Below are 22,961 nucleotides of genomic sequence, written 5' to 3' on the forward strand. Positions count from 1 at the left end.
CTGGGCCCGGTTTTTGGATTGGTACGGGGCAGTGGAGTGAGGCACTTCACAGGGTCAACTCCACCTCCTCATGTGCTCGGCTCAGCTTCATTATCATAGAATTTACAGTGCAGAAGGAGGCCATTCGGCCCATCAAGACTGCACCTGCTCTTGGAAAGAGCACCCTACCCAAGCCCACACCTCCACCCTATCCCCATAACCCAGTAACCCCACCCAACACTAAGGGCAATTTTGGACACCAAGGGCAATTTATCATGGCCAATCCACCTAACTTGCACATCTTTGGACTGTGGGAGGAATAGTGCGATCATCGTTCATACCCACATGTTCTGGTTTTGTCCTAAACCCAAAAATTTCTGGATCGCCTTCTTTAGCACCATGTCAGAGATTCTTCATATCGAGCTGGAGCTTTGTCTGCTGGTGGCAGTTTCTGATTCGCCAGTGCTGCAGGCGGGGACGAAAGTGGATGTCCTCGCCTTTGCCTCATTGATAGCTGTGCACCGAGCTCTACTTGGGCGGAGATCTCCAACTCCGCCCAGCACCTCGGCCTGGTTGGGTGACCAAATGGAGTTCTTATATCTGGAGATGGCCAGGTACATCATTAGCGGATTGGTAGAAGGGTTCTACTGGAGATGGCAGCCATTCACTTCCTTTTTCTAAGAGTTAGTCACCGTCAGGTGTTGGGGGGAGTTTTATTAGCCATAAGTTTGAAGGGTTGGGTTTAGTGAGGTTGTTGAGTATTGATTGTGCTATTTTTGCATTGTACCTTTATGCATGGGTGGCATGTGGCACAGTTGTTAGCACTGGGACTATGGCGCTGAGGACCTGGGTTCGAATCCTGGCCCAGGGTCACTGTCCAAGTGGAGTTTGCACATTCTCCCAGTGTCTGCGTGGGTTTCACCCCCACAACCCAAAGATGTACAGGTTCAGGTGGATTGGCCACTCTTAATTGCCCCTTAATTGGAAAAAAAAAATAATTGGATACTCTAAATGTATTTTTAATTTTTTTTTAATGTATGGATGGTGTAATGTGGTTTTATTTTGTTGGAATGAAACATTTCTTCAATAAAAATATTTTTTTTTACAAACAGGTGTGACTTTACTGCATTTGTCAAGAACTCTGAAGTGTGACAGATGCATACAATGCAATTCTTGGATTCTGTACAACAGTCCTTGCGTTCATCCAGATGGAGTCATTGAGATAAGTGAGATATCCATGAGATCCTGCCCAATAGATTCTGTAAGACTCAAATCATTAGCTTTCAAAGAATCATAGAATTTACAGTGCAGAAGAAGGCCATGCGGCCCATCGAGTCTGCACTGGCCCTTGGAAAGACCCAAGCCGGGAATCGAACCTGGAGCTGTGCAGCAACAGTGCTAACCACTGTACCGCCCATCATTAAAGGATGTTTCTGGGTGATGCTCTTGTGGAATCGTCAGCAGGAACTTAGTAACCCTCCATTTTGGGGCTGAGTAACCACGAGCTCTCGTTGGTCATGATGTAAATTTATGAGGTTGAGTTTATATATAAAATATAAATAATAATCGTATACAATTTCAAACCAGAGGTCTTCTATATCTGATTTTATTCCATCAATCAAATCCTGGGCCAACATATTTGCATTAGTATTGACTAATCCTTCAACTGGAAACCTTCAAGGCTCTCTCTCATCAGTCGTTCCCCTTGTATTTTATTGGCTGATAAGGTGTACTCTATCCTGTGGGTATTATACCGTAACCCTTTAGCTGTTTCATCCACCATCGAGGATATATAACCATTTGCATCATAACTTTGAGCGGAATTCAATGCTGAGTTAGCACTTCCAAAGAGTCTTCCTACAGTATTCCAAGTTCACCTTTCTTGCCTCCTGATCTCAGGGACAATCTGAGTTTTATATTCCCCTATAAGCTGCTCTAACTAATGATGTGCCCATCTAATTGAACTCGGGTGGCGAGAACACTGCCCTTACATGCTGTTACCAGGCCAGAGGGCTGCACGGTAGCTCAGTGGTTAGCACTGTTGCTTCACAGCTCCAGAGTTCCAGGTTCTATTCCCGGTTTGGATCACTGTCTGTGCGGAGTCTGCACGTTCTCCCAGCGTCTGTGTGGGTTTCCTCCCACAAGTCCCGAAAGATGTGCTGTTAGGCGAAGTGGACATTCTGAATTCTCCCTCTTTGCACCCGGACAGGCATCGGAATGTGGCGACTAGGAGATTTTCACAGTAACTTGTTGTGTTAATGTAAGCCAACTTGTGACAATATTAAAGGTTATTATACTTACACTGTATGTTACTTCCAAAGACACAGAGGTTGAGTTACTGGTATTCCTGGAGCTACCAAACGTATCTCTGCCTCCCACGCTACAAAGAAACTTGTAACGACATTAACATTAGCTCCCGTCGCCTGGATCGACATTGGATCTCTTGGTTTCCATATAGTTTTGAGTAAAATGTTTCCATTTACCCCCAGGTTTCATGTCTACAAGTGTACACATATTACCTTTCATAATTACCTCGTATGGCCACTGTCATCCGGGTTGAGTTCTGGGCCCACACTTACTATGACCGTATCTGCTATCCTGGGCATCTTTTGTTTCTCCAATCACTGATCTAACTCTACATCTCTAACTGCTTGCCTGTCCTTCGCTTCTTGTTTAATCTGATGGAATTGCTTACTCATTTCCCGACCATCCTCTCGAATCCTGCCTCAGAGGGCCTACGTCTGCCCACCCAGTTATTATTTCCCCTGGTAACTCCATTGCTTGTCCTGTCATCAACTCAAATGCAGTAACACCGGTGCTTGTATTTGGGGTGGCCCGCAGGCGCATTAGAATGCGAGCTAGAACGATAACCCAACCCTTCCCCATCTCCTGGATTGCTTCAGCTATGGGTATCTTTAAAGTTTTATTCCTTCTCTCCACCATTCCTGAACACTATGAAATTTTTGTTTTATCACCATCTGTTTTCATGCTTCCTTAATAACCTTCCCGGTAAAATGTGTACCCTGGTCTGAATCAATTTGTGTTGCCACCCTCCCATTGGGTTTTAGACTCCTCTGCTAATATCTTGGTTACGTCAAAGTGGAGAAATCCCTTGTTGGGAATGCTTCTGGTAAACTGATCAATCATCAACAGACAGTATTGCTTCTCCTTCGATGGAGGGAATGGTCCCGTAAAATCAATCTGCACTTGTTCCCATGGTCCATGGCTGGTGGTGTAATTTAATTGTGACTCCCTTCCTGGGTTATGCTGGGCACAGGTACTTAGCAACTTCCTGACCCACACCCTTCCACCAACAACTCATTATTAACCAGCTGTTCCGCTCATATGCTGATTCCCATGGTATATTCCCAAACAGTTTGTCTGACTCCGTGTGGAATCATTACTCTCCCTTCCTTTTTCCATACTCCATCTGCATCTGGTGACTCTTCCCTCTCTTCCCGTTCCTTCCATGCTCTCTTTGCTTGTGTCTGTAGACTCACAGCATTTACGTCTGTAATTTCTTCCAGCTGTTTGGTTATCACACTTAACAATTCCACCCCCTCTTCTACCTCCGCAGCCTCTTTGGCTGCCTGGTCAACCTCACTGTTACCTAACTGCTCTGGTGTGTCAATTTTCCAACGTGCTTTAATTTTAATCAACACTTCTTCTGAAGCACAGCCTGTATTAACTCCCTAATTAACTTGTCGTGCTGGGCGGCACGGTGAAGCAGGTCCTCACGCCGCTGAGGACCCGGGTTCGAACCCGGCCCCGGGTAACTGTCTGTGTGGAGTTTGCACATTCTTCCTGTGTCTGCATGGGTCTCACTCCCACAAAGGTGTGCAGGGTAGGTGGATTGGCCGCGCTAAATTGCGCCTCCATTGGAATTTTTTTAAAGAACTCCCTCCAAATGCTCCCCCCACTCTATCCACTTCGTCGTCACTTCTGCCACAACAGGTATATGGCTTTCCTCCCTCCATTATTATATTCATGAATCTTGCGGGATTGTTAAAATAATCTCTTATATTCTTCTCGCTCTAATAACAATAATAATAATAACAATAACAATAATCGCTTATTGTCAATAGTCAGCTTCAATGAAGTTACTGTGAAAAGGCCCTGGTCGCCACATTCCGGCGTCTGCTCGGGAGGCCGGTACGGGCATTGTTCTGCATTACAAGCCAGCTGTTTAGCCTATTGTGCTAAACCAACATTTGATACTGATTCCAGGTTTTCAGTACAGTATTCAGAATTGCACAATGGGTGTGTGCAGTGTGCACAACGACTTCTCCAACCTGGTATTTGGCTCATTTACTTTGATCGCCCATGCAGCACAGTCTAGTGCTTTAATGCACTGGAACTAACCCAGCCGCCACAGGGGATTGTTTCTTATTGATCACTTTGAATAGTAGGTTATAGGTCATTTGCAGTCTCCGGTGCTGTACAGCCTTTGTAAGAGGTTACTTGAAAAAACAAAAGTTGCGTGGAGATTTAAAAACAAATCAACTGTCTGCTGAAAGCGGTTAAGTAGAGAGCGTTCTACTCGTTTACCAGACTCCGCTCGGCCCCCCAGTCTACTCTCCTTCACACCTGCTTCCGAGTGCACCCAATCCTCCAAGTCTCATAGAATCATGGATTCCCTACGGTGCAGAAGGAGGCCAATCAAGTCTGCACCGGCCCTTAGAAAGAGCACCCTACTTAAGACCATGCTCCACCCTATCCCCGTAACCCAGTAACCCTACCTAACCTTTGGACACTAAAGGGCAATTTATCGTGGCCAATCCACCTAACCTGTACATCTTTGGACTGTGGGAGGAAACCGGAGCACCCGGAGGGAAACCCACACAGACACGGGGACAAAGTACAAACTCACAACAGACGGTCACCCGAGGCTGGAATTGAACCCGGGTCCCTGGGGCTGTGAGGCAGCAGTGCTAACCACTGTGCCGTCTCGTCCAGTGTTTGGATCCATCTTTTCGGGGCTACACTCCAAACTGACCAACTGCTAGCAAGTATTCTTTCATGTGAACAACACTCATCAGGTCATTGTCCTATCTTCACGCAGCCAGTCTACAGAATTTCCCGGCTATGCCCATTGATAGGGAGAGAAAGATACACTCCAATTCCTTAGACTCTCAACAGTTTTCTTCGTTCAAGGTCAGTTTATTTATACTGGCATATGCTGGGAAACACATACCATTCAAGATGGAGCCACGAGTTTCCTGAAAAAACCACAAAACGACTAGTATTACATTGATACACAGATAGCGATTACCCCAATCAGCAGGTTACACAACGGTGCTTTAAATTGAATTTTAAATTGAATTATTAAGACAGTCAGGATGTCTCAGGGGTAGAAATGCAATTGTGGAATTAAATTTATTAAGCAGCTAAGTCTGGTCGTCATGCTCAGAAGTAAAATGAACCCCATTAAACAGTGCTTCCAGGATAATATACTCTTGTATTCACATTGAGCAAAAATAGGATAATGTTACACATTTTGTTTATTCTTCCTTGCTCAACAGGCATTAAATTAAGAGAATGGACAAATATTTTAGCTGTGGGTTACTCACAGCCTCACTGTTGACAGGATGGCTCGAGGGGTTGCACGGTGGTGCAGTGGTTAGCACTGCTGCCTCACGGCACCGAGGAACCGGGTTCGATCCCAGCCCCAGGTCACTTTCCGTGGAGTTTGCACATTCTCCCCGTGCTTGCGTGGGTTTCGCCCCCACAACCCAAAGATGTGCAGGGTCGGTGGATTGCCACACTAAATTGCCCCTTAATTGGAAAAAAAATGAATTGGGTACTCTACATTTATAAAGAAAAACAGGATGGTTAGAGATCAGGATGTACTCGACTGTTGCCCAACTCATCTTCCACTGGTTTCATGACATTCTGGAATGCAAGGAGATAGCAATTTCTCAAACTCAATTCACCGTGAAGACCAGCGTTTCTGTACAGCTTTCTCACCTACATTTTAAAACTCATCCTCATTTTCAAATCCTTCCATGGTCCCACCCCTCCCCATCTCTAAATGCTACCAGCTCTTCGACCCTTGAAGGTCTCTGCACTCTTCTGGCCTGTTGAGCATCCCTGATATCCATTGTTTCACCATTGGTGGCCATGCCTTCAACTGCTTGGGCCTGGAGCTTGGAAATGTCTCCTTAAACCCCTCCCTCACTCCCGTCCCCCTCCCTCCAAGATGCCCTTTAAAACCTCCCTCTCTAACCAAGCTATTAGATTGAATAGCTCCACGTGGCTGTGTCAGATTCTATTCCATACACTCTTGTAGAGCACGTTGGGGTGTTTTTCACATTCAAGAAGCTGTGGGCTCAGTTCCCTCTATCTGAGCACGACTACTCCACAATCAAAATCCTCGGGTGCCTGAGACTCTAACAGCTCTGCCGTTAGCTTCAAATAGATGTGATGCAACTTGACAGCAGCCCTCTGCCTCATGTCGGTCCCAGCTTCTTCCACAAACTTCTTTCCCATTATTAATAGGGATTGCTGGAAAGCTGGATTGAAAGGTTGTACCAGATAAACAGTAAATCTTGTACTGTGCACTCAAGTGATGGAGGTAATACTGCCCGCTTGCTACGGCGAGGGTGAGCAGTATGGCCTTGATAGCAAAGAGCATAGTTGGCGACCTATTTGACAGGAAGAGGTATGATCATGTAGTCAGAACCAGTCAAGCCTGGGTGAGGAGAGTCGAGCATGGTAGCATTGTGGATAGCACAATCGCTTCACAGCTCCAGGGTTCCAGGTTCGATTCCGGCTTGGGTCACTGTCTGTGCGGAGTCTGCACATCCTCCCCGTGTGTGCGTAGGTTTCCTCCGGGTGCTCCGGTTTCCTCCCATAGTCCAAAGATGTGCAGGTTGGATGGATTGGCCATGATAAATTGCCCTTAGTGTCCAAAATTGCCCTTAGTGTTGGGTGGGGTTACTGGGTTATGGGGATAGGGTGGAGGTGTTGACCTTGGGTAGGGTGCTCTTTCCAGGAGCCGGTGCAGACTCGATGGGCTGAATGGCCTCCTTCTGCACTGTAAATTCTATGATTCTATGACATGCATTCTCTGCTGCTCTCTGTCCCAAGGTTAGGACCAGGAGTGGAAATTTGGACCAATCTTTATCTTCCTCATTCAAGCCCCTTCACCCTCACGTTGCTGCTGGACGTCCTCCACTGCCCCAGCTCAGATCAGCAAGCACATACAGAGCACGGATTGAGTGCAGCATCCACAACACCAAGTCTCTCCCTGGTCCAGTAAATCGAGTCAATCATTTCTCAGCGGGGTTACACAAAATTGGCACATTTATAAGAAGGTCCTCCCACAATTCAGAGTGAAGTTAATATTTCAAAATTCAGATTGGTCAATCTACCAACTGACCCACAAAGCCATCCTGCAGCTTTACTTCTGCCCTGACCTAACTCAGAGGGCAAAGTTTAAAAGTTTATTTTTAAACGTTCATGGTTCATTCAATTCACAAAAAGCAACTTCCCAAATAAAACAACCCAATGTCTTGCACCAACCTGTCTGTAACTTCCTTCAATGTTCAGTCATTTTGCTTTTACTCTTGGAGTTAGTGAAAAAAACTGCTCTTATCAAGATTCTCTGTAACCTCCTCCAGCCCCACACTCCAGAAATCTGAAATCTCCTCCAGTCCCACACTCCTCAGAGATCTGTAGCCTCCTCCATACCCACACTCCTCCGAGATCTGTAGCCTCCTCCATACCCACACTCCTCAGAGATCTGTAGCCTCCTCCAGCCCCACACTCCTCAGATCTCTGAAATCTCCTCCAGCCCCACACTCCTCACAGACTTCTGTAACCTCCTCCAGCCCGATGACCCTCTGAGATCTTCATGAATCTCCAATTCCAGCATGTCTATAATCGACCACAGTTTTCATTTTTTAAATATAAATTTAGAGTACCGAATTATATTTTTTACAATTTAGGGGCAATTTAGCGTGGCCATTCCACCTACACTGCACATCTTTGGATTGTGGGGGTGAAACCCACGCAGACACAGGGAGAATGTGCAAACTCCGCATGGACAGTGACCCAGGGCCGGGATTCGAACCCGAGTCCTCAGCGCCTTGGCACTGTGCCACATGCCGCCCCGACCACAGCTTTTACGACCTCAGGATGCTCCAAAGAGTTTTACAGTGAAGAGCCTTGAAATGTAGTCATTGGTATCTTAAGAATACAAGGGATAGGAATAGCATTCAACCCATCAAGCTTGCTCCACCATTCAGTAAGATCATGACTGATATTGGACTCGGTATCCACTTGCCTGCTCTGTCCATATCCCTCCATTCCTGACACACCAGAAATCTGTTATCTGAATATGCCCAAAGATGAGTACAACCCACTGGGGTACAGGATTCCAGGAATCACTGTCCTTGAGTGACGGAAGTTCTCATCATAATGCTAATGATGTTATCCGGAGACTGTGCCCCCAGTGTTCTAGCTTGCCCAGGCAGGGTAAACATCATCCCAGTATCCACCCTGCCAATCCTCTTCAGAATCTTCCAGGTTTCAATGAGTTCTCCACTCGAGTCTTCTAAACTCCAGAGATTAAAGGCTCAATTTACTCAGCCTCTCACAGGACAACCCTCTGATCCAGTGACCAATCTGAACCTTTGATGTACCGCCTCCGATGAAAGTACAATATGGTATGTTTGCTTTGCCTGAAGCCTGGTGCTTGCCTCATTGTCTGAAGCTTCTTTGTGAGCTATTTTCTTGGCAGTGTTGTCAGTGGTGGTTTACCATTGCATCCCACTCATGGGCAGGGCAGGGAGGCCGGTCCAAAGTCTAGCTCAGCCAAGACAGAATTTGAACCTGCGCTGTTCGCATTTTTCTGAACCACACATTAGCCACCGGAGCTAACCAGCCCTGAGTGCAATTATATTCCTCCTTAAATGTGGAGACCAGACCTGCAGCGTTCACGTTGTTGTCTCAAAGCCCTATTCATATCAGAGCTGTTGGAATTGCAACAGCCAATTCATACATAGCAAACACCCAGATAAAGCAACAAGATAATGAGCAGGTAATGGATGAAGTGCTATTGATTGAGGGACGAATATTGACCAGAACTTTGGTGAGAATTCCCTGCTCACAGTCTTATCCACCAGACTCCTGCTGTGGAGACTGGACCACATCCAGAGCTGGAGGTGGGGGGACCTCTGGCTGATGGACTGCCTCTGAGCAAATCTTACCGGAGATTCATAGAAACATAGAACAATACAGCACAGAACAGGCCCTTCGGCCCTCAATGTTGTGCCGAGCCATGATCACCCTACTCAAACCCACATATCCACCCTATACCCGTAACCCAACAACCCCCCCCTTAACCTTACTTTTTATTAGGACACTACAGGCAATTTAGCATGGCCAATCCACCTAACCCGCACATCTTTGGACTGTGGGAGGAAACCGGAGCACCCGGAGGAAACCCACGCACACAGGGGGAGGACGTGCAGACTCCACACAGACAGTGACCCAGCCGGGAATCGAACCTGGGACCCTGGAGCTGTGAAGCATTTATGCTAACCACCATGCTACCCTGCTGCCCCAATTCAGACCAGGAAAGTGAAAAGGCAATTCACCTCTTCCTCTCCCCAGCTGCACCACAGGATAGTAGCCAGCTTTTATTCAAACTAGCTGCCTTACTGAGCAAATTTTGTTCAATTAGTTTAAAAAGTCGAATGTATATTTTCCTAATAAAGACATTTCCAGGAATTGTGCAATTTAAGCGAATTGGAAAAATGAAATGCAAATGATTCGGACGATAGAAAGGCAAATACAAATTTCTCCCCACTTTGATGATTTGTCTTCATTATTGCCCAACTTGTTCGAAATTTGCATAAGCCTGACAGTTTTGTAAAAGTGTCTCAGATTCCCAAACAACATCAGAACAAAACTATTCACCAGCTCTGAGCACATTATTGGCCAAACGCCTTGAAGCCATTAAGTTACTCAGCACATCAGCAAGTAACAATGTGGTTAGATGTGGAGTTCCAAACTCAGGCTCCCAGTCCAACCATTAGCTTTGCTTCTTAACAGTTCAATGCTAGATTATTTATGTCTCAGTGTTTTGATGCAGTGTCGAGGTTATTGGCCGCACTTCCCCAAGGCACTAGTTGGACTGGAGATGAGGGCAGTTATGTTCCTGTAATCTCATCACTGCACCTCACCCACTGTCCGCTATTGGGTAGAAACAAAGAATATGTGCAGCTTGAACAATCCTTTGAAGGGCTGCAAGTAAAAGGGTTAATCAGGCAGTTAGCTGGGTCACTGTCCGTGAGGAGTTTGCACATTGTCCCCGTGTCTGCGTGGGTTTCACCCCCACAATCCAAAAGATGTGCAGGTGAGGTGGATTGGCCACGCTAAATTGCCCCTTAATTGGGTACTCTAAATTTATTTATTTTTTTAAAATCAGGCAGTTAGCTGTTGTCTCCACCCTACATTCAATATGCTGATCACAGCTGGGACAGTGGTTGGGCCAATAACATTTGGAAGGAGCCTCCCCAGGACTGGGGACAAGCAGAAAGCCGGTTTTCTCACCGTCAACCACTCTCCAGGGACCCTGCTGCCAAGTGCAGTGTGGATAGCTATTAGGCAGGAATAACAACTTGCATTTGTGTAGCACCTTCAATTTAGAAAGCGTCTTCATAGGCGTATTATCAAACAAAACAAGACAGCCAGCCACATTAGGTGGTTTTCAGATAGGTTCACAAAACCTATGAGTGGTTAGCACTGTTGCTTCACAGTGTCAGGCTCCCAGGTTCGATTCCCGGCTTGGGTCACTGTCTGTGCGGTGTCTGTATGTTCTCCCCGTGCCTGTGTGGGTTTCCTCCAGTTTCCCCTCAAGTCCCGAATACATCGGAATATGGCAGCTGGGGGCTTTTCACAGTGACTTCATTGCAGTGTTAATGTAAGCCTACTTGTGACAATTGCTTATTGTCACAAGTAGGCTTCAAATGAAGTTACTGTGAAAAGCCCTAGTCGCCACATTCCGACGCCTGTTCGGGGAGGCTCGTACAGGAATTGAACCCGCGCTGCTGGCCTGCCTTGGTCTGCTTTAAAAGCCAGCTATTTAGCCCTGTCCTAAATCAGCCCCCAGGTGACAGGTGAACAGGACTGAATGAGATGGGAGAGGCAGTAGGGTGCTGAAGGGAGGTTTGTGCAGGGTGCTGGAGGGAGGTTTGTGCAGGGTGCTGGAGGGAGGTTTGTGCTGGGTGCTGGAGGGAGGTTTGTGCTGGGTGCTGGAGGGAGGTTTGTGCTGGGTGCTGGAGGGAGGTTTGTGCTGGGTGCTGGAGGGAGGTTTGTGCTGGGTGCTGGAGGGAGGTTTGTGCTGGGTGCTGGAGGGAGGTTTGTGCTGGGTGCTGGAGGGAGGTTTGTGCTGGGTGCTGGAGGGAGGTTTGTGCTGGGTGCTGGAGGGAGGTTTGTGCTGGGTGCTGGAGGGAGGTTTGTGCTGGGTGCTGGAGGGAGGTTTGTGCTGGGTGCTGGAGGGAGGTTTGTGCTGGGTGCTGGAGGGAGGTTTGTGCTGGGTGCTGGAGGGAGGTTTGTGCTGGGTGCTGGAGGGAGGTTTGTGCTGGGTGCTGGAGGGAGGTTTGTGCTGGGTGCTGGAGGGAGGTTTGTGCTGGGTGCTGGAGGGAGGTTTGTGCTGGGTGCTGGAGGGAGGTTTGTGCTGGGTGCTAGAGGGAGGTTTGTGCTGGGTGCTGGAGGGAGGTTTGTGCAGGGTGCTGGAGGGAGGTTTGTGCTGGGTGCTGGAGGGAGGTTTGTGCTGGGTGCTGGAGGGAGGTTTGTGCTGGGTGCTGGAGGGAGGTTTGTGCTGGGTGCTGGAGGGAGGTTTGTGCTGGGTGCTGGAGGGAGGTTTGTGCAGGGTGCTGGAGGGAGGTTTGTGCAGGGTGCTGGATGGGAGTCCACCCAGGGCAATGTCAGAACAGTTAAATGCAACGATAACAAAATGCATAGCAGTAGATGAACTGAGGCAGGATCAGAGTTTGGCCAGGTTAGAAGTGAAAATAGGATCAACCTCTGACCAGCTAACACACAAGGTGAGCGAAAGGGGATCTGGTCAACCACCCACTTTACACAGCAATTTCAATGGACGGTAAAATCAGGGCAGGTTAGCTTAAAATAAACCCCTCAATGCCTCAGTACACATGAAGAGTGATAACCTGCGTGGATAAAATGTGTGTGTGTGTGCGCGTGAGAGAGCGAGAGGGGGGGGGGGTGAAGAGTGAGGGAACAGGGTGATTGGACAAGAAGCAATGAAATGTATCCATGAACTTTGAAAAATTGAAGCTTGTTTTTCAGCCTGTGTCTTAGTACGCATTAGGGAATTAATTAACTATACTCTTACTGTGGCAGTCACTCATTTCCCTTTTTAAATAGCTCGTCACCGTCAGTTGTTAAGGAGTTTTGTTTAGGTTTGGGGAGTTCGGTTAATTAGTGACTTTGAATGTTTGCCGTGTTCTTTGTCATTGTAACTTGAATTAATTGATTTATAATGAAAATTTTCAATAAACATTTTTTTTTAAACTTTACTCTTACAAAACATTTCACTCCAACTTTCTCCCTTCTTCTCTAATTCACACTGCAATATTTTGGCAGCATGGAAAGACGTTCTTCAGCCCAGCATTTGTCAGCTCTTCACTGGAACAACATCCTGGTAAATCTTCTCTGCACCCTTTCCAGTGCACACCTCCTATAATGTGGATTCCAGCACGGCACACGATACTCTTTAACTGTGGCCTAACCAACGTTTATACAGTTCCAGCGTAACCTCCCTGCTCTTAAACTCTATGCCTCGGTTAATAAAGACAAGTAAAGTATACCATATGCTTTCTTAACCACTGTATCCACCTGCCCTGCTACCTTAGGGGATGGGTGTACAAGCACACCAGGTCCCTCTGATCCTCGGTGCTTCCCAGGGCCCTGCCGCTATCATATATTCCCTTGCCTTGTTTATCCTGCCCAAGTGCATCACCTCATATTTATCCAGATTGAATTCCTTTTCTTTAAATTAAATAAATTTAGTATCCAATTATTTTCTTCCAATTAAGGGGCAATTTTGTGTAGTGAATTCACCTACCCTGCACATTGTTGGGTTGTGGGGGTTAAACCCATACAGACACGGGGAGAATATCCGGATTGAATTCCATTTGCCACTGACCAGCCCTTCTATATCCTCTTGTAATCGAAAACTCCTCATCAGAAGGTTCGATCTCTCCAAAGGACAGCTTGTGCTTTGCCACCAACCATGACAATAGCTTGGGACGGAGTCTGTAGTCGAGCTTGGAAGCCAGACAGATCACAATGGACCAATGAACTGACAGAGACAGACCCAGCTTTATTTATTAAAAATAAAGTTGGCAATAAGATAATAAAGATTATGTGGCTAAGATTGAATAGTCAACTTTCCACATTGCTCGCCAAAATCTCACTCGCTCATATTCATTGCTGAACGTACAAGGGATGGGCTACAAAGGTGAGTAAATATCAGTGGTCAGGCAACAAGTGCTGATGGGAGTCAGTGTGCTGTACAACATCTGGGTTATCAATGGATAACTAGTCTTTTTGGAAATCGAACCCTATCAAACACCCATACTTTGAATCTGAAAAACTAACCCCCGTCATCTTCCACGATGATCACCACTGGAAGATGAATTTGGAAACACAACTGTGTGACCAGCCCCCAACATAGAAAACTCATTCAATCGCTAACAGATTGTATAGTGGGCTAGACAGCTGGTTTGTGATGCAGAACAAGGCCAGCAGCGCGGGTTCAATTCCCATACCAGCTTACCCGAACAGGCGGCGGAAAGTGGCGACTGGCGGCTTTCCACAGTAACTTCGTACTTGTGACAATAAATGATTATTATGTCCCTCACAAATTGACCTCAGGAATTTGAGCAATTCCACAAGAGATCCAAAAACTGAAAATTTGGTAAAAACATGACAATTGTGTTTGCGGGAAAAACAAGTTAGCCTCGAGTGTAAACCTGCGGCAGACTGGAGTTCTGAAAAAAGGTATCCACATAGGCTCAGAGAGCAGCACTTCAGAATCAGCAGATCCATCCGGCACATCATCCAAGCCAACACTCCCAGTTGCAGAGTGCTGTCTATCAGATGAGAGAATTCCACAGAGACCTTGTCTGCCCACTCGTGTGGATTTAATATATTCCAAGGTATTATTCTCTTTTTAATTAATTTAAGTGATGTGGGTGCCTCTGGCATGCCAGCATTTATTGTTTATTCGTAGCTGAGGTAGTGGTTGTGAGTTGCCTTCTTGAATCGCAGTACACCCACTGTGCTGCTGGGGAGGGAGTTCCAAAGTTTTGTACATGCGACAGTGAAGGAACGGTGATATATTTCTGAGTCAGGGTGGTGAGTGACTTGGAGGGGAACTTCAGGTGGTGGTGTTCCCAGGTATCTGCTGCACTTGTCCTTTTAGATGGTAGTGGTCGTGGGTTCGAAAGGTTCTGCCTGAGGAACCTTGTTGAGTTCCTGCAGTGCATTTTTTCGATGGTACACACTCCTGCTTCACTGGTAGGATTGAATGTTTGTGGAAGGGGCAGCAATCAAGGGGTGCTGGATGGTGGCGAGCTTCTTGAGAGAATCCCATCACATTCCTGACTTGTGCTTGTAGATGGTGGGTTGGCTTTGAGGAGTCAGGAGGCGAGTTACTCACAGGATTCCTAGCCTCTGACCTACCCTTGTAACCACAGTATTAATATGGCTAGTCCAGTTCAGTTTCTGGTCAATGGTTACCCCCAGGATGTTGATAATGGAGGATTCAGTGATGGTAATGCCATTGAATGTCAAAAAGGTTGTGGTCAGATTCTCTCTTGTTGGAGGGAACAGCAGCAGGGCAATACTCTTTGGTATCCTGGCCAACATTACGCGGAAAACAGATTAGCTGGCCATTATCTCATTGCAATATACAGCTTGCTGTGCACAAGTTGGCAGCAGTGATTTCCGATTGCACTTCTAAAGAAACTGAAACCGGCAGGAAAACACTTGGGGGTGCCCTGATGTGGTGAAATATACATTAAAAATTGGAGTGCTTTCTTTGACAAAGGGTCATAGCTCAAACTTTAAGCTGCCTCTCTTCTATGTCAGATACGCTTCCTATTTTTTGTTCTAATTCCTGCCTTCACTGATGTTTCCTTTTTAACTGCACACCCCAATCCAGTTTCCCCACTCGCTGTTAAGTGTAACAAGTTAAAACACAGGCAGGCACGGTGGCGCAGTGGTTAGCCCTGCTGCCTCATGGCGCCAAGGACCCAGGTTCGATCCCAAGACCCAGGTCACTGTCCATGTGGAGTTTGCACATTCTCCCGGTGTCTGCGTAGATCTCACCCCCATAACCCAAAGATGTGCAGGCTAAGTGGATTGGCCACGCTAAATTGCCCCTTAATTGGAAACATTTCTTTTAAAAAGTTAACACACACACAATAGGTACAATTCAAGATCTATCACAGATAAGTGATTTTAGTTTTCAGTTTTTCTTCAGAGGGAAATAATGCTGGAAATCAGAAATAAAAACAGAAAATGCTAGAAATACTTAGCAGGTAAGGTGCACATACAAGAAACAGGGGATCAAATGTCATCACTCTGAAATGTAAACTGGTCCTCGCTCTCTGTAAATGCTGCCCAGTTTCCAGCATTTTCTATTTATATTTCACCCTTTTGTTTGTTTGACAGGGTGGACACAGGGGTTGCTTCACCTGCTTGGGGAAAATGGAACACAGGTCACATTCTCAGGATAAGAGTGGGATGAGGGTACATTTTTTCCCTCAAAGGATTATGAATCCTCGGACTTGTCCATTCCAGAGAGTTGTGGATGCTCCATAATTGTGTAGGATTAAGACGGCGATGGACAGATTTTTGGTCTCAAGGGGAATCAAGGGATACGGTGCGGGGGTCGGAAAGTGGAGTTGAGGCAATGGGCTATGCAGTTCATTCTTGCTCTTATTTCTTACTGCTTTTAATACTGTTGCATGGCCTGCATGACTTAGAACCTTGGGTAGTGATCATGATTTCCCCCACTATCAGCTTCAAGAGATGCAAATAAATGCAAAGGTCTCAAATTCAATGTCTCCACCCAGAGAAGCCACACCCCTTCAACTAACAGATGAAATGGCATCCGAAGGCTAATTTTATTAACTGAAAAATTCATATTGGAATGATATTGCCTCCTTACATAGCACACCAATCAACGTTGACTGCACACATGACAGGGGTGTGCTGTACACACACATACAGGTGTTATACAGTGGGTTAAATGCAAACTCCCTTTACAATCAAAGGGTTAATGAGCCAGCCTTCAAGTGTGCTTACGTAAACAAGACAGGAAAATTCAAGAGGTTGGACTGAAAACAAAATCTAAGACAGCCTGTGTTTAAATGGGGGGGGGGGGGGGGGAGAGAACCATTGTGTGATCTACTACAATGCAGCTTTCCATTTGTGGTTCATTGACACCAGTTGGCAGCCGTGCATTTGAACAAGGTGCATATAAAAATCACCTCAAAAACAGAAAGGCTCCTGCTACTTTCGAACCGCCAGCCAATGCAGATTGTGGGAATGGAGCAAACTTTCGGTATTTTATTGATGGAAAGCGTTCCTTTTGCAATAAATTATTAACACAAGCCAAACAATTGAACCTGGGGGGGGGGGGGGGGGAGAAGGGGGGGGGGGGGGGGTCAGTTCTTTAAAATAAACAGATTGTAAAGGAAGGAAGGGAGGGAAGGGATTCAGATTCCTCCAACTCTGGCATTTAAACCCCTCAGCAAGAAAGCAAAACAACAGCAGCTACACAACAAAAAAAACCAGACCCACTAGATCCATAAAAAACACACATTTCATCCCAATTGCCATGTCAGGAATCTCAGAAACTTTAATCAAGTGGTTTGGAAATCAAGTTTTAAACATGGTTCACGATTTTAAACATTGAGTGAAGAGGGAGGAAAAAAGTTTTTTATGGAAAGGAATAAAATAAATAATAAAAACCTGCCCCCCCCCCCCCCCCCCCCCAAACAAACAAATAAATAAATAAACCTGAGCAAATAGAGACTGCGGCTAATTTAACCCCACTGACTATCTGAGCATTTGTTTGGGGTTGGGTCAGTGAGGCCTAGTTTCTCAGGAGCCCCCCCACCACCTTTATTTTAATGTCCCCCCCGCCCCAAAGCCTCGCCCCCCCCCGGGATAATCGCGCCGCTGCTGCAGTCAGCGAGGCTGGAAGCGGTTTACCTGACACCACCAGCGCCTCGTTGGGCCCCACCGTGTGACAATTGCCCATCTTCGCTGCCCGCCGCTTTCCCCCTTCGCCTCTTCACAACAACAGGCAGCGGCCGCGATCCCCGGCCGAGAAACCCGCCTCGCCTCGCCACACCCAACGCCGTCTCTCTGCGGGGCGGAAGTCAGTCAGTCAGTCAGCCCTGCCGCCGCCGCCCCCATAGCCGCCACACCCAAACCCTTCCCCGCGGGGCGGAAGCTGCTCGGGGGGAGCGGAGGGTGTCACACTGGCACTGTTCCGCTGCGGGGCGGAAGCTGCTCTGGGGAGGGGGGGGGCGGAGGGTGTCACACTGACACTGTTCCCGTTGCGGGGCGGAAGCCGCTCGGAGACACCCGCCTCGGGTGTCACACTGAAACCGCACCGGAAAGGTTTGGCGCGCACGCGCGCTGTTACTTCATCACCAACTGCCGCCTGCTTATTCTCCAGCAATTTAACAGACATTAATGTCACAATCTCAGATCATCCACCCAGGTTGTAATGCAGGAGAAAAATCAACGTTTTTTAAAATGAAGTTTCCTTCCCCGCAGTCACTGGTTTGGATCATCCTGGAGGTCAGAGTTTATCAAACCTTTAACCCGAGACACATTTTTACCAACTGGCTGACCTTCATGACCTGCTGACCTTTGCAACCGCCGACCTTCGCCACCGTCGACCTTTTGTGACCCCCAACCTCCGACATTTGTGACCCGCTGACCTTCGCAACCCCAACCGCCGACCTCCACCGCCGACCTTCGTGACCCCCAACCTCCGGCCTTCGTGACCCGCTGACCTTCGCAACCCCAACCGCCGCCCTTTACCATTGTCGACCTTTGTGACCCCTAACCTCCAACCTTTGTGACCCGCTGACCTTCAGGACCCCCACCCGCCGACCTTCAGGACCCACCATTTTCACTTACCTTTAATGTGACAGGTGAGCCTGCTTGGTCCTCACGATCTCATTCGCTTTGTTAATCAGTGCTCCATTTCTGATAATGATTCCCCTGATGATTTAAGATCTCCGCATCGGTTGAAAAAAATAAAGAGGTTTGTCCTCAAACTCGCCATGTTTAGTCTTCAAATGTCTTTGGTTTTGAGGGTTTTAAACTTTCACTTGCCAGTGCTTCCTTGCATTTAACAGACATGAACATTGAATCCTGATTTGCAGTGAAACAATTAATAACCCAAACCTCAAGTAATCATCTTTATGCTGCTTTGTTCCTGTTTTCAGCATCTTCCTCATGGGTTGTTCACCAGAGGCCCTGAAGTTCACACCAGTACTGCTGGCAGCTACAAAATGGAGTAATCGCTCTCGCACCCAGAACTCGTGATGTCAGTGCATGGGGCTGCATGACCTACTCTCTGCCGCCACACTCATCGCTTGCTGAAAGAATACTGGTGCTGGACAGCACGCTGACGTCAGGAGGAGGCGGTCCACCCTGCTGGGCTCCGGGCCTGCGCACTGCTTGATCCAGCACACATAGAACAGTACAGCACAGAACAGGCCCTTCGGCCCTCGATGTTGTGCCGAGCAATGATCGCCCTACTCAAACCCACGTATCCACCCTATACCCGTAACCCAAACAACCCCCCCTAACCTTACTTTTTAGGACACTACGGGCAATTTAGCATGGCCAATCCACCTAACCCGCACATCTTTGGACTGTGGGAGGAAACCGGAGCACCCGGAGGAAACCCACGCACACACGGGGAGGACATGCGCAGGATAGCCGGCAATCTCACAAGTCGGTCGCTCCCGGCATTTTTTAAGCCGGTTTCAACCATTAGGCATTATATTTAGAGTACCCAATTCATTTTTTCCCATTAAGGGGCAATTTAGCGTGGCCAATCCGCCTCGCCTGCACATCTTTGGGTTGTGGGGACGAAACCCACGCAGACACGGGGAGAATGTGCAAACTCCACACGGACAGCGACCCAGAGCCGGGATTGAACCTGGGACCGTGGCGCCGTGAGGCAGTAGTGCTAACCACTGCGCCACTGTGCTGCCCATCTATCTCCCTCTCAAAACCATTTAATGACTCTGACTCCACCGCACTATGGGGCAGTGAGTTCCACAAATTCACCACCCTCTGCGAGAAGTAGTTCCTCCTCCTCTCAGTTCTAAATCCACCACCTCTCAACTTATATATATGTCCTCTTGTTCTAGATTGCCCCACATGGGGGAACATTTGGTCTATGTTTACTTTATATACCTTGATCATATCCCCTCTCATCCTTCTAAACTCCAGTGAATATAAACCCCACTGTTCAATCTCTCCTCATACGCCAACCCTTTCATCCCCGGAACCAATCTGGTGAATTCCTCTGAACTGCCTCCAATGCCACCACATTCTTTCCCAAAACTCCAGATGTGGTCTCACCAACACCCTATACAACTGCAACAACACTTCTCTACTTTTATACTCCAGTCCTTTTGCAATAAACGCTAACATTCCATTTGCCTCTTTATTTGCCTGGGTGAAAAGGGTTTTGCTCAGATCCCCTCGAAATCTCCTGCCCTTCATTTTAGATAATTATATAATTCCCTTTGGAAAGCTACGATCGAACCTGGCTCCACCACACTCTCAGGCAATGCATTCCTGGTCCGAACCACTTGCCTTTAAATCTATGCTCCCTGGTTATTGACCCCTCTCCTAAGGAGAAAAGTTTCTTCCTGCCTACTCTATCCATGTCCCTCACAAATTTGTACACCTCAATCAGGTCCCTCCCCAGCCTTCTCTGCTCGAAGGAAAACTACCCCAGCCGAACCAGCCTCTCTTTCCAGCTGAAATGTTCCAGCCCACGCAACATCCTGGGGAATCTCCTCTGCACCCTTCCCAGTGCAATCACATCCTTCCGATAGTGTGGCGACCAGAACTGCCCACAGTACTCTAGCTGTGGCCTAATGAGTATTTTATACAGCTCCATCATAACCTCTCTGCGTTTAGATTCTCTGCCTTGGCCAATAAAGGCAAGTGGCCCATATGCCCTGTTAACCACCTTATCTACCTGTACTGCTATCTTCAGGGATCTCTGGACATGCACCCCAAGGTCCCACTGGTCCTCTGTACTTCCCAGCGCCCTATCGTTCATTGTGTATTCCCTTGCCTCACTAGTCCTCTCAAAATCACCTCACGCTTTTCGGGGTTTAATTCCATGTGCCTCCGTTCTGCCCATCTGACCAGCCCGTCTATGTCGTCTTTTAATCTCAGGCTTTCCTCCTCGCTATTTACCGCACCTGGCATCTCCAGGAATTGAAGTTCAATCTCCAGGTTTGTGCAAAGCGGGAGAAAACTCACCGGAAAGATTGAAAGCTGGCGGAAGGCTCAGGGGAAGGTGTTTGGCTGACATTGTACTTTCAAATTGGCGTAGGAGGGCATTGCACTCCAAGGATGAACGTGAGGATCAGGTTGTGTGGTGAAACATCCAGGACACTCCCACTGCAGGGTGAGGTGCCCAGCACACTGTCAGCACATTCCATATGGGGGCACTAATTTAAACTGATTGGCAAAAGAACCAGAGGTGACATGAGGATTTTGTTTTTGAAGCACCAAGTGGTTAGGACCAGGAATGCTGAGAGTGTGGGCGGCACAGTGGTTAGCATTGCTGCCTCACAGCTCCATAATAATAACCTTTATTATTGTCACAAGTAGGCTTACATTCAGCAATGAAGTTACTGTGAAAAGCCCCTAGTCGCCACATTCCGGTGCCTGTTCGGGTACACAGAGGGAGAATTCAGAATGTCCAATTCACCTAACAGCACGTCTTTCGGGACTTGTGGGAGGAAACTGGAGCACCCGGAGGAAACCCACGCAGACACGGGGGGAACGTGCAGACTCCGCACAGACAGTGACCCAAGCCGGGAATCAGACCCGGGTCCTGGCACTGTACAGTGCTAACCACTATGTGTCATTAGCAAAGTGATGGACAGAATCACCAGCAGGGCTATCGAGCAGCACTTTCTCAGCAATAACATTCAAGGCAACAGGGAAACTGGGTGGCTCCAACAGAGTAGCTCTTACAGAGAACCAGCACAGAGGTGACCGGCAGAATGGCCTTCTTCTGAGCTGCAAGCAATGCATGTTAAAATGAAACCCTAGCTACCCACTCTCCCACAGCGTGGTTTTGAAGAAGAGCAAGGAGGCTACTTTCTGGAGTGGCTGTAGAGAGCTCTGGAATGTCCTGAGGATGTAAAAGGTGCGAGATAAATGCAAGTTGTTTCTCAGGGGCTTTAAAGACGTTTCCCCTGTGCACGTATGAAAAGTTTCCACGTTGTCTGTGTTCGGCTTACACCGGGTTTCCAACAAGAAACCTGAATGACTGACCTCTGCTGGCGAATGGTGTAACTGCAGCACAACGTCAAGGGCACAATAGAAACTTGCATTTATATAGCACTTTTCACAACTTCATGATGTCACAATATGCTCTGCCGCCAATGACATATTTCTGAAGTGTTGCCATTGCTGTAATGTAGGAAACAGTCCATTAATTCTTTCATGAGATACTAGAATTTTAGACTTTGGTGGGGCTGACTTCTTTTAAAAATATATTTTTATTCCAAACATTGCAAAACCCTCACACACACATAAAAAAAACACTCAAATATAATACAAACATTTTGTCATTTTTTGTTTTTACAAATTAACAGTAATGAACCCAAAACCCCAAGAACCCCTAGTCCCCCCCTTCCCCGGTCGACCCCTCCTTCCTCCCTGACCACAAACAGATTCTTGACAAAGCAATTGAATGGCTTCCACCGGAGTAGAACTCTTCTTCCTTCCCTCCAATGGCATATTCGGTTATTCCCAATCTCAGAAATTCTGCCAAGCCCCCCAACCAAGCCGGGGTCCGAGGTGGCAACGTCGACCTCCACCCAAGCAGGATTCATCGGCAGGCAATCAGAGAGGCGAAGGCCGAGGTGTTGGCCTTCTTCCCCTCAGGAAACTCCGGCAAATCCGACAACCCAAAAATCGCCACCGGTGTACACAGCTCCCGCCTAACCCCCATGACCTCCAACCTTGTCCCAAAGACCGAGTCCCAGAACTCGACCAATTTTGGGCAGAACGTGTGCGGGCGGTTTGCCAGCCACCTTAGACACCTCTCACACCTGCCCCCTACACTGGGGATGAACCCACTCATGCGCGCTGTAGTCAGGAACACCGTATGGACTATTTTTAATTGTATCGGGCTCAGCCTGGCCCCAAGAGGAGCTGGAGTTTATCCCTAACAAAATCTCACTCCAGTCCCCTCCCTCCAGCCCCAGGCCAGATTCCTCTTCCCACTTCCCTTTATTTCCTCCAACAGACCTTTCCCCGTCTCCACCAACCACTATTTATGTCCGAGATCTTCCCTTCCCCCAGCTCATTGCAAGACAACAACATGTCAATCAGTGTAGGTCTCGGTAACGGGGGGAAATGAAGAGATTTCTTTGTGAACAAAGTCCTGTACTTGCAGATACCTAAACCCCCTCCCCCTCGAGATTGGCATTTTTCCTTCAACTCCTCCGGGCCCAAGGGCAGCACAGTGGCGCAGTGGTTAGCACTGCTGCCTCAGGGCGCCGAGGACCCGGGTTCGACCCCGGGCCCGGGTCACTGTCCGTGTGGAGTTTGCACATTCTCCCCGTGTCTGTGTGGGTCCCACCCCCACAACCCAAAAAGATTTGCAAGGTAGATGGGTTGGCCACGCTAAATTGCCCCTTAAT

General features: G+C 47.7%; 1 protein-coding gene across 2 annotated transcripts in view; it reads right to left on the minus strand.

Moving 5' to 3' along the window:
• LOC119975129 (flotillin-2) overlaps positions 1–17,409 on the minus strand; it is a 132,532-nt gene extending 115,123 nt beyond the window's left edge. The window contains exon 1 of one of the 2 annotated variants that reach the window (XM_038814693.1): positions 17,239–17,409. In XM_038814693.1, coding sequence (XP_038670621.1) covers positions 17,239–17,287 — 49 coding nt within the window. In that variant the 5' untranslated portion in view covers positions 17,288–17,409. The remainder of the gene's footprint in view (positions 1–17,238) is intronic. The other variant, XM_038814690.1, reaches the window with a different exon arrangement.
• Between the last annotated feature and the right edge of the window lie 5,552 nt (positions 17,410–22,961).

Source organism: Scyliorhinus canicula, chromosome 12 (genome assembly GCF_902713615.1).
Source record: "Scyliorhinus canicula chromosome 12, sScyCan1.1, whole genome shotgun sequence".
Taxonomy (NCBI): Eukaryota; Metazoa; Chordata; class Chondrichthyes; order Carcharhiniformes; family Scyliorhinidae; genus Scyliorhinus; species Scyliorhinus canicula.